The following is a 15393-nucleotide window of genomic DNA, read 5'->3' as shown; positions in this document are numbered from 1 at the left end:
ATGATTTACCTATATCTCCAGCAGTTAAGGGTCACCCTGCAGCCTGGCTGTGGGCATTTCTGAGTTTGTCATAATGCAACAGTCTGCTTCCCAGATGTACCAAGGTTGCTTAGGCAGTTATTAAGGTTCAAGGAATTTTAAGATGCCTTTCTAGAGTTTAAGGTTCAAGTGGGGAGTGGCCACCTTTTCATGTTGTGTCCCCAGGACATAACACCTGGTAGGCACCTAATAAAAACTGAGCGAATGGGTGAATGAATGAATGATATCTCACCACCTTTGCACATTCGTTACATCGATTCATTATATAACTAGAAAATAATATACTCTAGTATATTAATGCATGCAGCATATGCTCATCTCTCATGATTTAAGCATTGAGGTATTTTTGAATTAAAATTGCATTGTATTATTTTCTTTCTACAGATAGGGATTATTTATGTCTCTTAAAAAAAATTACCGTTGTTCAGTATCATTTAAAATAGTCCAAATTCAAGGACATCTTTTATAATGTTATACAAGATATTTTCATCATTTCTGCGGTTTTATCTCTCAAAATTAACAGATACTGTTAGCACAGCCAAAGGAGAATGAAGCCTCACCATTAAGTGTCCTGAATAATGGGAACAGGTGTTCTTTCCCTCACCATCTTGTTCCAGTATTTTCAATGAAAATATGTTTTGGGGCATAAATATTATTATTTCAAACTATATTTAACTAGCAGTTTTTATTGCGCTTATAGTTTTTAAAATCAAACCCCCCAAAGTTGGTAAAATTGGAACGACCTTCCTATCTGACATTTCTCAAAGCCTCATGCACACAAGCTGATAAAATACCCTTCACCACAGTGTTTAGGTACTGCTGTTATAGGAGTGGTTCTGTAATGTTACCCACCATATTTTTGCTAACTGGGGTTTTTCAGAGGCTTGAAGCCTCTCCTAACCACTCAATTCCAACTAGGAGAGGAGCTGTCATGGACCACAAGATGTCACTGTCGGTTTCCCAGCAACCTTTATGCAAGAGGCGAATGACCTTTGAAACAAGGGTTAAATGTTAAGTAACAATCTGTTTCTTTTTCCCAGGAAACTTGGGTCAGATTTACCCTCAGACCCCATCTTCCCCACATGCCCCATCACTAGCCCAATAGATGTAGGGACTTACATTTAGCTGAAACAATAAAAGTAAAAAGGAGCAAGAATGGGGCTGAGAGATGAGTCTGAAGTGTTATATGTATGGGTGGCTTTGTAAAGAAGCCCACAGCAAGGCAGCCAAGAACTGAATAATGGCCTTTTCCAGATGCGACTTTACAAGGGTGGAAATTTGGCGCTAACAGGTAAAAGGGACTCTATCGTTATCTTCAGGATGATGTAAGGTAATGATGGCATCTTGTACTCAGTGAGCCCTTGGGAATTTAGAGAAAAGAAGCATTCTTTCTTTTTTTTTTTTTTAAAGGGATGGGAATATGACTTAAAAAAAAAAAAAAAGACACTTACAAAAGGGTGAGATCACAGATTTTTGCCCAAAGATCTAAAGGTTATATCAATTTGGGTATCATTATTGAAGGCAATTGATGAACTGACTGGCTCTTTAGAAAATAAGAATTGCCAACATGTATGTGCTGACACATCCACACTCCTGTTTTTGTGGGATGATGATATGGTAGTTATGATTACCAAGAGACTGCATCTTTGAGAAAAACATACTGAAATATTCATGGGTAGAGTGGTATAGTGATGTTTGCTTCAAAATAATCATAGGAATAAGGGTAGGGAAGGATGTGGGTGGGCTATAGATGAAACAAGACTCACCATGCGTTGGTAGCTGTTAACCTGGGTTGTGGATGGCATAGATATTCAAAATGTTCCATAATTGGAGTTCCTGTTGTGGCTCAGTGTTAATAAACCTGACTGGTATCCGTGAGGACACAGGTTTTGATCACTGGCCTTGCTCAGTGGGTTAAGGATCTGGGGTTGCCGTGAGCTGTGATGTAAGTTGCAGACACAGCTCAGATCCCGAGTTGCTGTGGCTGTGGCATAGGCTGGTGGCTGCAGCTCCAATTCGACCCCTATCTTGGAAGCTTATATATGCCATGAATGCAGCCCTAAAAAGACAAAAAAAGAAAAAAAATTCTGTAGTCATAATGGGGGATGTGCCAACCCGGATCCAAGCAGGAGTCTGTTCATATTGCTTATCTTCTTCTGACATGTGAAGAAATTCCATGACCTGAATCCCCCAACTCTGGAATATGCCCTTAAAAATCTTTACCTGTGGGTCACGCATTCATTAGTTTACCTAAATACCATCTTTCTGGAGCAGTGAGCTAAAGTTTGTGACTGTTTATGTAACTAAAAAATATTTTACATTTGTGTCCCAAATTTAGCTTTTAAAACTGTCAGCATGTGATCCAATGTTCTAGGATATCAGAATTTCTTGAAAAAGTTTATTCACACCTAACTGTGCCCTGTATGGTTATGTATATTCCTCTCATAAGCCCTCTTAGATTTCAACTTTCCATCCTACAGTTTCTAAAGGCATTGAGATTTCTCTCTGTAGAAGTGCTTCCATCTCTTTGATGATTTCCAGTGTCCTTCTTTGAAACTTTTCCAGCCTTAGCATGACTTTATTACTGAGGATTGATAACCAGACCCACAGGTCCCTGTGTTTTCAGACACGTTAGCATTGTTAAAATGGGGAGGGAACGGCTCCTGGAAAGAGAATTGCCGTTTTGTATCCTATATCCTTCCTGCAAGGTTTACAATTTTATGCCAGCCTTTGTGGGTGGTAATGTTGTGCCATCTCTAATCCACAGGAGTATCTCAAGTACTTGTTCTGAGACATGTGCTGAGTTCATTATCTTCTATGATATATAGTTTGTATTATTTCCGTTAGAGTTTTACCAGATACTGGATTGCTTTAACACTTGCCTGACAATATCTTGCAGGTTGTCTAATCCACTTTTGTATTTACACTAAGGAGGGTGCTAGCTTCTTCTCTGTGTCTGGAGATTTCACAGTGCGTTCTTATTTATACAATCATAGATAACCCAGTATTTAAATGATTCCGTCCCAGGGAGTTCCTGTTGTGGCTCAGTGGGAACGAATCCAACTAGTATCCATGATGATGCAGGTTGGATCCCTGGCCTCACTCAGTGGGTTAAGGATCTGGCATTGCTGTGATCTGTGGTGTAGGTTGCAGACTCAACTCGGATCTGGTGTTGCTGTGGCTGTGGTGTAGGCCGGCATCTGTAGCTCTGATTGGACCCCTAGCTGGGGAACTCCCATGTGCTGCAGGTGTGGCCCTAAAAAGAAAAAAACAAAAACAAAAAATAAAAAAAATAACTCTATCCCAAACATATTCATTTCACTGCACGTTTTTTAGGAAATCATGCAGCTGAGCATAATTGATTCAATCTTTTGTTTCTTACTTTCTCTAGTAAATTAACTGAAACACTCCTTCAATTCCACAGAGTCACTTTAAAAAATTACTTCACTTTTGATGTATTTAAATATATTGGAAGAAGGAATTGTCACCTCCTTGGTCCACCTGATTATTTATGTAAATTGTTACATGTATTCTTCAGGCCAGCACACATGTTAGTTAACTAAACATCTGGTTATAGTCAAATCTAATGGCTTCCCTCTCCTGCCCACTGTACTAAAAATTTGCTTATTACCCACTATGAACTATAAGAAAGCTCTCTTGGAGTATTCTTGCGAATTCCATATTCAAATTACTCTTTAACATTTTTTAACCACCCATTGTAAGATGTGTAGTGATGGACCTACAATCTAGTAGATGAGACAGACCTAGAAAGAGGTCATCATTAGACCAGGTGTCTAAAATAGTGAAGACCAAAAAATGTTCCAATTCTTATCATAAAATATCCTATATGTATTTTATAATAACAAAATAAAAGTGCAAAGCCAAAAGTCAAAATCGAAGTTTCTTTTAGAAACCAAAATCGGTCTCTACTTTTACCGGTGTGGCTGGTATAGGTCCTCACGCTCCTCTCGTGGGTACCAGCCAGGAGTGAAGACCCCACAGTTAACAACAGCTGGCTCCTAAAAATAAAATGGACCCCATAAGCCCCTCCCTAGACCACCCTTCATGGTTTTCATACCACCTAGGAGTGTGCCCCCCATAAAAATAGCCTCTAGTTTTATTGGGAATGTCTGGCCTGATTTGTGGCAGTGCCCCAAGCTCACAACTCCTTGCTCTGTATGTGTTAGTACCATACTCCCAAACAAAGAATGTTAGAGTCAGAAAAGAGCCGTCTTCTCCAAGCTCCTCATTTTACAGGAAAGGAAACTGAGGTATCAGTAGGCTATTTGCCCCAGGTCATATAGTTTCTGGGATTAGAAATTAATCCAAAATAAGAAAAAGATATTTTTGGTATTTCTTCGTGATAACTTTGAAGTAAATATTGGCAATGTAATATGGCTGCGGATATTAACACAGCCATGCATGAAAAATTTACTCGTGAGATGTTTTTGTTTTTACCCAGCTCATTATAGGAAGACAATACCGCCAATAATTTTTTTTCTGTGTACACCAGCAAACGGTAGAGCCTAATAGTGATTAAAAATATCAATAATAGAATCAGTGACCATTCTTCATCCAGACCCATCTCAATAGGTTAATACCGTGTAACAGGATCACCAGCTCAGTTAATCCTTGGCGCCCTATCATGGCTCAGCCACTGCTCTTGACTCAGTAATGGACCATGTAAACCCTGCTCAGCTTTACCTGCCAACAAAAAATACCAGGCACATGTTCGGTTTTTCCTCTCTTCTCTCCAGCTACACTTTCCTCTGCCTTTTAGGGTGAAAAATCTCAGCTGTCCTTAAATTGACAGTTGACGTCTTTTGGTCCAGAAATGACCTCCAGAAAAATCACAATAGGAAGTGACACCTATATAAATCAGAGGACTGTGGTTTTGTACGGAAGCCATTTCTAAACTTAGATCTTTACAAGGTGAAAACATGAGCTAGCTACCAGCTGACTGACCCTAAGGCATATCCACTATTTATTCCTCAGGATGGAAGAGACAGGCTAACAGGTCCCTGGTCACCACTGAGTGTTCTGGCTGCACTGTCGTCTTCCTATCATTAACATGCAGTTTTATTTTGGATAGATTTCTAGCTGTTTCAAGCAGGCTTTCATGTTTTAAAGACAGGGCTCATTTCTACTCAGTTTTCCCTCTAGGAAAGGCGACTTGACACATTTTTACTTTCTGAATCACGCAAACAGTTAAAGACTTCTGGCAGTTGCTGAGTCTCCACTTTAAAAATAGAAAACTACTGCCTTTCTGGCCCAGCCCCCACCCCTACCCACCCTGTGTAGAGCTCAATGTGGAGGCTCTTCTCCACGTAGCGTACAAGAATCTCTGTGAAAGTCGGAAGGGAAGGAAAAGAGTAGTTAGAAATCCAGCTGCTGACGCTTCTTCTGGCTGGAGCACTTGTCCTAGGACCCCTGGTTGTCCGGGCAGAAACGTCACCCACACTATGCCTGCAGACCTTGCTGTTGAAGGGAGCTGCATTAAGCAGATCCTCCCGAAAAGAAGGCTAGCGAGTATAGAAGAATGTTCTTCTAAGCGAAAAGCTAGCTGGGGTATTCTGACCAGTCAAGGTTAGTAGAGCAGCCATTGCAAATCTGTTGGTGTCCTGAAATAAACAATATTGACCTGTTTTTGCAAATACTAACTTGAACCGATGGGTGCTTTCCAGAATGCAGACTCTGACATGGAAATGGAGAGCATGGCAAAGGGCAGCACTGTACCTTCACTTTCCAGCATGTGTAAAGTGCACCTGTGCGCTCATTCTTATGACTGTGTGGTAAACACCTGGGTAAACTTGTGGTCTCCGGCTTGCTTACCTTTCCGGTTCAGCAGGTGGTTCTAAGTTGGTGCAGGAACAAGGAAAGCTTAAGCAGGAAAAGACTGTTTTCAAGCAGTTAAATGTGAAAAGTTTGAATCATGTAAGTTGAACCATAAAGTAGGAAGCTGATGTGTGCAAGACAATGAATAATAGAATCCCTTCCCTAAAGGGCTCCAGCGCAAAGTTCTTAATTTCAATCATAGAAAAACATGGAAGCTCTAGAGGAGAATGAGCTAGGTACTCATTCTGGTGATGTTCTAGCACGAAAAAGGAGCTGCCTAAGGAAATTCTGTTTTAAAACAGAATTACTGAGTATAAATTTTAGTAGAACATCAATATGGTCGATAGTAGACTTAAAGATTAGAAATGCAGATTTAGGGAGAAAACTGACCTCTTACTCCTCCTAAAGTGTAAGAATTGGATTTACTGTGTAATGGTTTGGGTCTGATGAATATTTCTTAGGAATTATTATAAGTCTTTAAAACATGCAAAGATTGTTTTAAAATAGAATAAAATACTAGTATTTTGTTCAAAGGCTGAGAGCAACTTGATTCTTCGCCCCACCCAGAACCTGACATACATTTGCTTTTAATTATTTTCTAACAATACTATTATCAGGAGAGATTGAGAACTGACTAGCACAGACTACAAAGAAGACAGTTAAACAATTCAGCAAGTGTTCATTGAGTGCTTACTATGTTCTGAGTGCTGTGCTAGCCGAAAGGAAGCAGTAATTACCAGTCTCATCATTCTTGGGGGGTCTTTAAAGTCCGGGATGAAAACATGTAATTACTGTAGAATGAAACTCATTCTGCCATTTCCTCCATGAAGAGTCAGTCACCTAAGTATGCACTTGACTAGGTGTTATGAGCAATGTGACGCAATTGGATGAGGTGGCAAAAAAATTAAAAATAAGTAAATTAACTCACCTGGATGAGTCTCACCCATCTTCACTGATGATAGACCCCAGGGGAAGTCGAGAATAAGCCATAAAATTATGAGAAAAATCTAGTTTTGTGCAAACAAATAGTTTCACACAATCTTCTTTGGCATAGATTAAATATATTAAAATATAATGAGAATATAATGCTTCAATTATAAAAAAGAAAACATCTTGGCAAACTTTCATTGGATTTAACTTCAGTTTTTTACAGCACTGTTAATGAGATTGTGAATAGGCTCAGTCTTGCTAGAGGCAATTTGATGACATATATCAAAATTTTAAGAATTTACCCTAAGATAGACACATTCACAAAGATAAGAAATACTGTTGGGAGTTCCCACTGAGGTGAAATGGGTTAAGAATCTGACTGCAGCGATTCAGGTCACTGCCAAGGCAAGGGTTTGGTCCCCAGCCCAGGGGGTTAAAGGGTCCGGTGTTGCAGCAGTATACCTGTACAATGACATATAATTCTACAGTATTTTAAATGACTAATTTATAATGTATATGCCATTTAAAATACTGTAGAAGTCTATTTTGTGAAATGGAATGATGATCATGTGATATCTATAAATGAAAACAAAAGGTTAAATGCAGTATGAATAGATGGTTGCATCTTGATTAAAAAATGTGTATTTAGAAAAAAGTTGGGAAGGATATACAACAAATGTTTGTAATGGTTATATGTAGAAATGAGCATTATGATTTTTTTATGTGTTTTGTAATTTATTGATTGTCATACCTAATGTACCACTTTCATAATCAGGTAAGACTACAGCAATTGTTGTTGTATTGCTATATTGTTGCTACTATTTCAAACATATATTAGAGGCTGGTTGTAGGAAAACCATCAGGGAAGGTAGAGTCCGAATTTGATTCAGGTGGACACAGACCATACTTGATTCATCTTTGTGTCTCTCCAGCATCCAGAAGGGTCAAAACTGCCTGATAGATAGATCACCATAAATGAGTATGAAGCACAAGATTATTGCTTCAGGAAGTACTCTAAGGGTCCACCAATGGGGAAGGCAAGAGGCCTTTTACAGCTTAAGAACCAATGGACTAAGGAGTTTTAGCACCCAACTCTAACGTGTCTCTACAACTCATGTGACTCTGCACATTTATCCATCAGTAGTAATTATGATGCAGCAGGTACTGGGGATATAGCAATGAGCAAACAACAGCAGGTCCTACTTTCTAAGATCTTACATTCCAGCAGGCACAAGTGCTCTGAGGAAAAATAGAGCAGGGCAGCAAGAGAGAATGAGCAATGGGGAGGGACTGGGAGGGCATTTTCATGTAAAGGCATCATGGAAGGGCTCTCCCACAAGGCAGTTCCAGGGCAGAACAGAAGTCAGAGAGGAAGCTGTGTGTGTTTCTCAGAAAGAAGCCCCGCAGGCAGAGTGGACAGAACATAAAGGGTGTGTTCATTTGAGGAAAAGCAAGGGATCAGTGTGGCTGAACTGGGGCCTTAGAGGGAGGAGAGAGGCAGAACCTGGGCTCAGAGGAGAGGCTAGAGGCCCTTGCAGTCATAAGTTCTTTGGATTTTACTGGAGGGAAGCCACTGGAGACTTTCTGACTTTTAGTCTCCTTCTGCCTCCTGGGCTTAGGACAAAGTGTTTGAAGGGCTTGGTCAGAAGCACACAGAGCAGTCAGGTGGATTTGCAATAAGTCTGGTGAGCATAATGGCAGCTTGGACAAGGGTGGAGGTGATGAGATAATAGTCGAAGTCTGGATTATATTTGAATGGTCAAGGCAGGACTTCCTGGTGTTTGCCCGTGGGGTGTGAGAAATAGAGAGAAATTCAAGATGATGCAAAAGTTTTGGCCTTGAAGCACCTGGACAATGGAGTTGCCACTTACTAATGGGGAGAAGATCTGGGAAGGTCACAACAAGAATTCAGTTTGGGGCAAGTTAGGTTGAATTGTCTATTTAGTTATCTCCAAGCAGAGAAACAAAGAACCAGCTGGAAACACGTCTTAGAAGAGAGAGCTGGTCTGGAGATACAAATTTGGGGTAATCAACATGTGGGTGATATTTCTATCAGTGGGACTAGAGGAGATCCCCCCAGGAGTGAGTACAGAGGGATGCCAGGACTGAGCTTTGAATGAGGATCCATGAAAAATAAAAGACTAAACAGAAGTGCCTAGTCCAATAATAATTGCCTTCCTGTGAAGAAGCACAGGGAACAGTCAATGTATATGAAATGTCCTTGAAAACTGTTGCGCTTAAATCTAAGATCATATTGTTAGTGCCAGGTGACAAGGGATCAGTAACACTGTTTGAACCAATACAGAAGGCAAAAACAAACAAAAAAACAAACTGGTTCCGAAAGGTGATGAGTTTGCTGGAAATGTATTTAGGAATCCCTGCTGTGGCACATCAGGTTAAGGATCCATTGTTGTCTCTGCAGGGGCCCAGGTTGCTGCTAAAGCATGGGTTTGATCCCCAGTCCAGCACCATGGGTTAAAGATCTGACGTTGCCCAGCTGTAGTGTAGGTTGCAGATGCGGCTCAGATTTGATCCTTGACCTGGGAACTTCCATATTCCTCAGGTGCGGCCAAAAAAAGAAGAAAAGAGAGAAAAAGAAATGTATTACGATGCCAGCAAAATATCTAGGTGAATGTCTGGAAGTAAATTTTATAATGTGTTGCTAAAATTTGTAGGAGAGGCCAGGTAAGAGCTAACAGATTGGAGTGCCATCCATATGGATGTGATAATTGTTTTTAATTTTGACCATTCCCTCCCTATCCATTTATATCTCCTATAGAGATATGGGTTAAGAGGAATAAGATGTGTTAAAGCTTCGTAATCTTAAATAAGTTAAATTATTCTATCTCCTGTTTAGAAGATGTAGTAAAAAGCTTGTGGGGCAGACATACAGGGATACTTGTTTAAGATGGAATTTGGATTGTACTGTCATGTTTCAAAAGTGTTTAGTACTATGCTAAGTACTTTCACATTCACGATAATCCTATGTGGGAGCTAGAATTATCCTTCCCTTTACAGTTGAGAAGACTGAGGTTCAAGAAATTAAATAACTGCCAAAGTTCCCATAACTAGTGGAGTCCTGCAGGTTCTGTCCACAGTGATCAGTAACGGGTAATGGGGACAACTGAATCATTGCCACCAAGAGCAGCACTAGCTTCTGAAAATGGTCTTAAATTCTCTTTCTCTCCTGATTTTGGATATACATGGGGGAACCACTCTCTTCACTTTGTTGAAAATTTAGTCTTTTTTCTTGAGATAAACCACAGTGATGTTTTCATGCGTCTGTTATTTCTTTCTGTTCCAGCCCATACACTGTCCTCTTATGAGATGATAGAGGGCACGTAGACTGTGAACAGGAAATCAGTCAGAGTAAGCTGCACATCCATACAAGTCAATATTTTTCCCGCAGTTCCCAAGGTACAGCTCTCTCTGGGGGTTTCAGATCTGGACCCACATTGTGCTCAGGAAATGAAAGACAAGGACATATTCTGAGAGTGGAAAGTCAAGTACAGTTCTCCATCTTTGAAGAGTCTGGTTTTGGCAACACATTACTTCCCTGCTTATCCACCATGTCCTCAAGGATTTATGTGGCCCTATTAACTGGCTGAACAGAAAAGTACCCAGTGGGGGTCAGTCAATGCCTAGTGGGTTTAAAATTATTTTATAAACTTGTGAAAAGGGATGGGTCAGATGTTGTTGAGTCTGAAGCTTATCCACATCTTTGGATCTTCTTTAAGGCAAATAAATATCTATTTAGATATCAGTTGCACATAGAATCTTAGAAAGTGGCTGTGCAAGTTATGGGTTCTGAAGTTCATTGGCTTCATGGTAAATCCACGTCTATTATGAGGAAGACTCCTGATTTGATATTTTACAGCTAAGGGAGCTGTGAAGTGTATTAGCATTTTGTGCTCTGATTCATCTACAAAGATGTCATTGCTTTTCACCTCTCCTTGGAACCCGCTATTTGAGGTAACTGCCAGACTTTCCAGTTTTGAGATCACTGAGAAGTTGTTGTGACTCAAACCCTGAACCTGTTAGGCTTGCTCTCCAGTAAATCTACTTTCCACTTCCATCAGTGGGACTTGGATGGGGAGAAGACAGAGACTTTCTGAAAAAGCAAATAGTTTCACAATAGCTCTGGGCAGAGATCTAACTGTTAATATTTTCATTTCACTGCAGAGCATGTACTGTAAGGAAGAAAAAAAAAAAAAAGAGTTCGGAACAGCCAATTGCTCAAAGAGCAGTGAGCACTAAGAAAAGGCAATTTTGAAAAGGGATCTGATTTTCAAAAAACTGTTTTTCTTTCGGGAAGTGAAAGGTCATGTTACAAGGAGCTCAGAGCTCTGTAAAATGGCCGAGTAGAGCTAGCGCATGACAAGCAATTTTTTTTCTTTTTGATGCTGATCAAAAAAGATATGAGTCGGCTTTACTCCACCAGTGGCTGGCTTGAAGTGCCGTGGGGAGACGGTGATTTAGGTATGGTACTGACCCCTACCAATCTGTAAATCTGTACGGACATGACTGTTTTTGCTCTGCTAATGGGATGTTTATAGAACAGGGCAGACGCTCCCCGGGTAAATTATATACCAGATGCCTGGGAACCAGTGTGGTATCTAAATATAGTCAGTCACCTCCTGTGTAGCTGTAGAGAGCCCATATAGTAGGCATTCGACTAGCCTGGTGAAAGTCAGAGATATTTTGCAAAACAATTTTCACACTGAATAATTCATCCTAAGGAGTTAGATTGAACTTTTTAAAAAAACCTAGATACCCCATTAAAGCCTAACAAGGTTGTAAAATTACTGAATTACTGCAAATGAAGATTATTTGTCTTTGGTTCAGTCTTGAGAAAACTTATAAATCTTTCTCATATAAAACATATCCATACTGGGAGGTAAGGTATTTAATTTTGAACGCATTCAAATAGAAATTCGCAGTTGCAAAATTTCAGATTTTGAAAGGGAGCAACGGGGAGGGCTGAAGATTTAATTCAAAACAGAAACTGGAGCATGATGTATCCTTTGATTCTCACATGTTAGCAGATTAATTTTAGAAATTCATTTACGAAATTATAAGGAAGCAAATGAGGTGGGGTTGCTTGAAAGTTAAGTAAGCAGAATTCAAAACAAAAAGCTTTTTTTTTCTTGTTGACTAGTGAGGATGTACTATAAATTACTCCTTAATGGACTGATATGATTGTTTCTTATAGCCTACTCAGGAAAAGAATACAGTAGCAGTGTCGATTGTTGGTTTAAAAACATGTATAAATCATTCAATTGCTTTATATGGTTTATTTAATCAAGTTGATAGCACTGAAAATCATTCTGGTCAATGATGCTGTTATTTATGGCTTGAGTTTCCCTAGTTTTGGAAAAGATGGATTTCTCTACTTTGGTACTTCCCCTAAAATTCCTATTAAAATCTCCCATTTATCAGTTCATATTTAACAGAGATTGCTAGGTACTATTTCTTGTGCACTGACTGAGTAAGCTCATTTCTAATTCGCCCTCCCCCCCGCCCCCCGCCCTCAATCCTGTCTCATCAGTAGTGCTTTTCCTATCTTTTGAGCAAATGGACCCACAGTGATGTCAGATACTTCCTGAGGACCAGGGTTCAAAGCTGGGTGGCAAAGCCAGGCCTGCCTGGCCCCCAGGTCTTTTTCCTCCGAGAGCTCCTGGGCTCCAAACCACATCTCATTTCTCACTTCCTCCTGGTCTCCATTTCCTTCTCCTCCCCTCCTGCTCCAGCCTCCTGTTCTTTAAGGCACAAGAGGCAGCAGGAGTCCCCTGCAGGGGCAGAGCTGAATTCACCCCAGGAAATGACAGGGCAGCTGCTCTTAGGGAGCCCTCGTCCAACACCACATATTCTCCGTGGTTTCCTCACTGACCCTCAGCCATGCTTTCCTGCAGATTGCTGTGACATTTAACTCCCTTTTCATGCCAGTGGTGGTTCTATTAATAGAAATAATAGCAAATGCACATAGGAAAATCTTGCTTCAGCTTTTTTTTTTCCCCTCACCATAATGGACTTAAGCCTTGGTGATAAAGAAAATGACAGTGGAGACAGAAAACTATGTGACAGTTTTAAGGGAGAAGAAGGGGGTTGGTGATATGGGTGGTAGATTTGAGTATTTACATTTCTTTATTTGGGCCCTGGTGTAGCCTATTTTCTAAACGACCCTTTTCCTTTCTTTCCTCTTTTTTTTTCTTTCTTTTGTGAACACCGGCCAGCAATGCTGAAATTGTTCAGAAGACTATTGCTGTTGTTTCCATGGACAAATTGTATGCAAAACAGGAATATCTAGTATTCCTCAGCTGCAAATGTTGTTAGTTTTGCTGCCCCTTAAATGTTTTCATAATGTTCTAGAAAGAAATGAGTCCAAAATGAATCCTAAAGGCCATCTCTGTAGATATTTCTCAATCTCAACATCTGGCTAATTGCCACATTAGCTAGTGACAGTAGAAGAACAGGCAGTGATAGTTAACTGAGAGCATGTAATTCAACATACAGCTTGGAGAGAAATTAGGGTAATGAAATTTATTAACCTATTATACAGGAGGGGACACATGATCATTATAAATATTATAAATGAATATTTAAATTCAAACACATATTTTAAGCATCGATTATTTAAAACTGTACTAATTTACCACTGCTCTGCTGATTAAACTGAATATAGTGGTTTCATACATGCAGTCTGTTTGGAAAGTTAATATTGTAATTTTCTTGTTTAAATAGTCTCGGCAAACACTGATAGATGTTCCAAGGTTCCCCGGAGTTTCACTCTGCAATCAAGTTGTTTATTTTAATGATAAAACAGATGTATATATATATATATATATATATTTTTTTTTTTTTTTTTTTTGGTCTTGTTTTGTCTTTTCTAGGGCCGCACCCACGGCATATGGAAGTTCTCAGGCTAGGGGCTAATCGGAGCTGTAGCCGCCAGCCTACACCACAGCCACAGCAACGTGGGATCTGAGCCGCGTCTGCGACCTACACCACAGCTCACGGCAGTGCCGTATCCTCAACCCACTGAGCAAGGCCAGGGATCGAACCTGCAACCTCACGGTTCCAAGTCGAATTCGTTAACCACTGAGCCACGACGGGAACTCTGTGTATGATTTTTAAAGCACTGGATTTTATCTTAGAAGGTGGAATTCGAAACATAGTTATTCCCCAAAAGAATATCATCTGTGATGGTGACTCTTGCATTTTTGTATTTAGAGAGAACATAATGTTTCAGTTTCTTATAAATTAGTATTTTGCCACCAAATTTTGTTCTATCAACAAATATTTATTGGGGTGCATTAATTCAGTTCTGCTTTTAATATAATGTAGGAGTGTTGCATCCTGGAAAAAATACACAAACTAGCAACAGTAACTCTGTTTGGTTGAGAGCACAAAAAATTGGATATTGGGCTTACTAATTCTTTGGGTAAGCAGGAAATAATGCTAGATGGAAAGGCAAAACAATGACAGTGCAGTTGTAACGAGAAGCATCAGCTCTGGAGTTAGACTGTGTGACACTCTTTAGATGTTTTCATTTCTTCTACAGCTCCCATGTCTTCAACTTTAATAGAAATAATAATGATGTATACCTCAAAGAGTTGTGAGAATTAAATGAAATTCATACCCAGTGCTTAGACCAGAATCATACACATAGTAATAAACACTATTCAACATCAGCTGCAATTTCTATTGCTGGAAAATCATCAGGAAGGAGGAGAAAGACTTGCATTTTCAATCAAACCCCATTATATCACTGGAGGTAAAAAGACTGATGATTGGCAGTTGACCTCTGCCTTCTGTACCAGGCTCGCTTGGTCATTTCATTGAACTTGTGATATGTGTCCCACATTTTATGTAGTGGAACTGTTTGGACCGCACTTGTGACAAAGTTATAATGTAAGACCATTGTACAGAAGCATAGATACACATGTGGGCTTTTGCAAAGGTACAAAAATAAGAAGAATGAGCTGTTTTCTAAAAGTTCAACACCCTACTATGTTTCCAGTCATTTTTCTGACCTGTTTAAACAAGCTTTAGACATGCTTTTCATGAAATTTATCTTTCTGACAACAGCTACAGGACTTATCAGGACTGATCAGCAGTTTGTTTACAAAAATTATCTATATTTATTGCATCCTATGGATCTGAAAAAGACAGAAGAGGTACTAGACAGGGAAACAGATATTAGCAAACAATCACATTACCTTGGGAAGATTTTCTGTCTCGTCAGCATTGCTTTTAATTTATCAGCCAATGATACCCTGTAAATAGATAACATTTCTGATTCACATAATCTGCTTATTTAATCACCCCTACATGATCTCCATTAAGTAAAACCAATAGTGCTGGTCCAGTTTACAAGGAGATCACTGTGCACCAACCCAGTATCTTATAAAGTCACCTAGATGGACCATAGCGGGGGAAGGATGGGGAGGGTGGGTGTACCTCTGGGTGCTGAGAGAGATTTGGGAGAGAAGGGAAAGGGGACTTCCATGTGGGAGGGCACTGGTTTTTCTAATGCAAGGGGTGCAAAAGAGGGGGACATTGGGGATGTGACAGGTCAGTGCTTTATCC

The 15393-nt window shown here is 39.9% G+C and overlaps 1 protein-coding gene across 3 annotated transcripts in view; it reads left to right on the top strand.

Annotated features, from left to right (window-relative positions):
* The window catches only part of ASB5 (ankyrin repeat and SOCS box containing 5), a 56587-nt gene that overhangs the window by 28977 nt on the left and 12217 nt on the right, over positions 1-15393 (top strand). The window contains exon 1 of one of the 3 annotated variants that reach the window (XM_013984006.2): positions 11101-11283. The exons of the other annotated variants lie outside the window; for them this stretch is intronic. Coding sequence (XP_013839460.1) covers positions 11205-11283 — 79 coding nt within the window. The 5' untranslated portion in view covers positions 11101-11204. Of the gene's footprint in view, positions 1-11100; positions 11284-15393 lie in introns of those variants that run through there. 3 annotated transcript variants of the gene reach the window in all.

The sequence above is a fragment of the Sus scrofa genome, chromosome 15 (assembly GCF_000003025.6).
Source record: "Sus scrofa isolate TJ Tabasco breed Duroc chromosome 15, Sscrofa11.1, whole genome shotgun sequence".
Classification (NCBI taxonomy): domain Eukaryota; kingdom Metazoa; phylum Chordata; class Mammalia; order Artiodactyla; family Suidae; genus Sus; species Sus scrofa.
The sequence above is the reverse complement of the archived record's forward strand: the minus strand, read 5'-3'. Positions and strand labels throughout refer to the sequence as shown.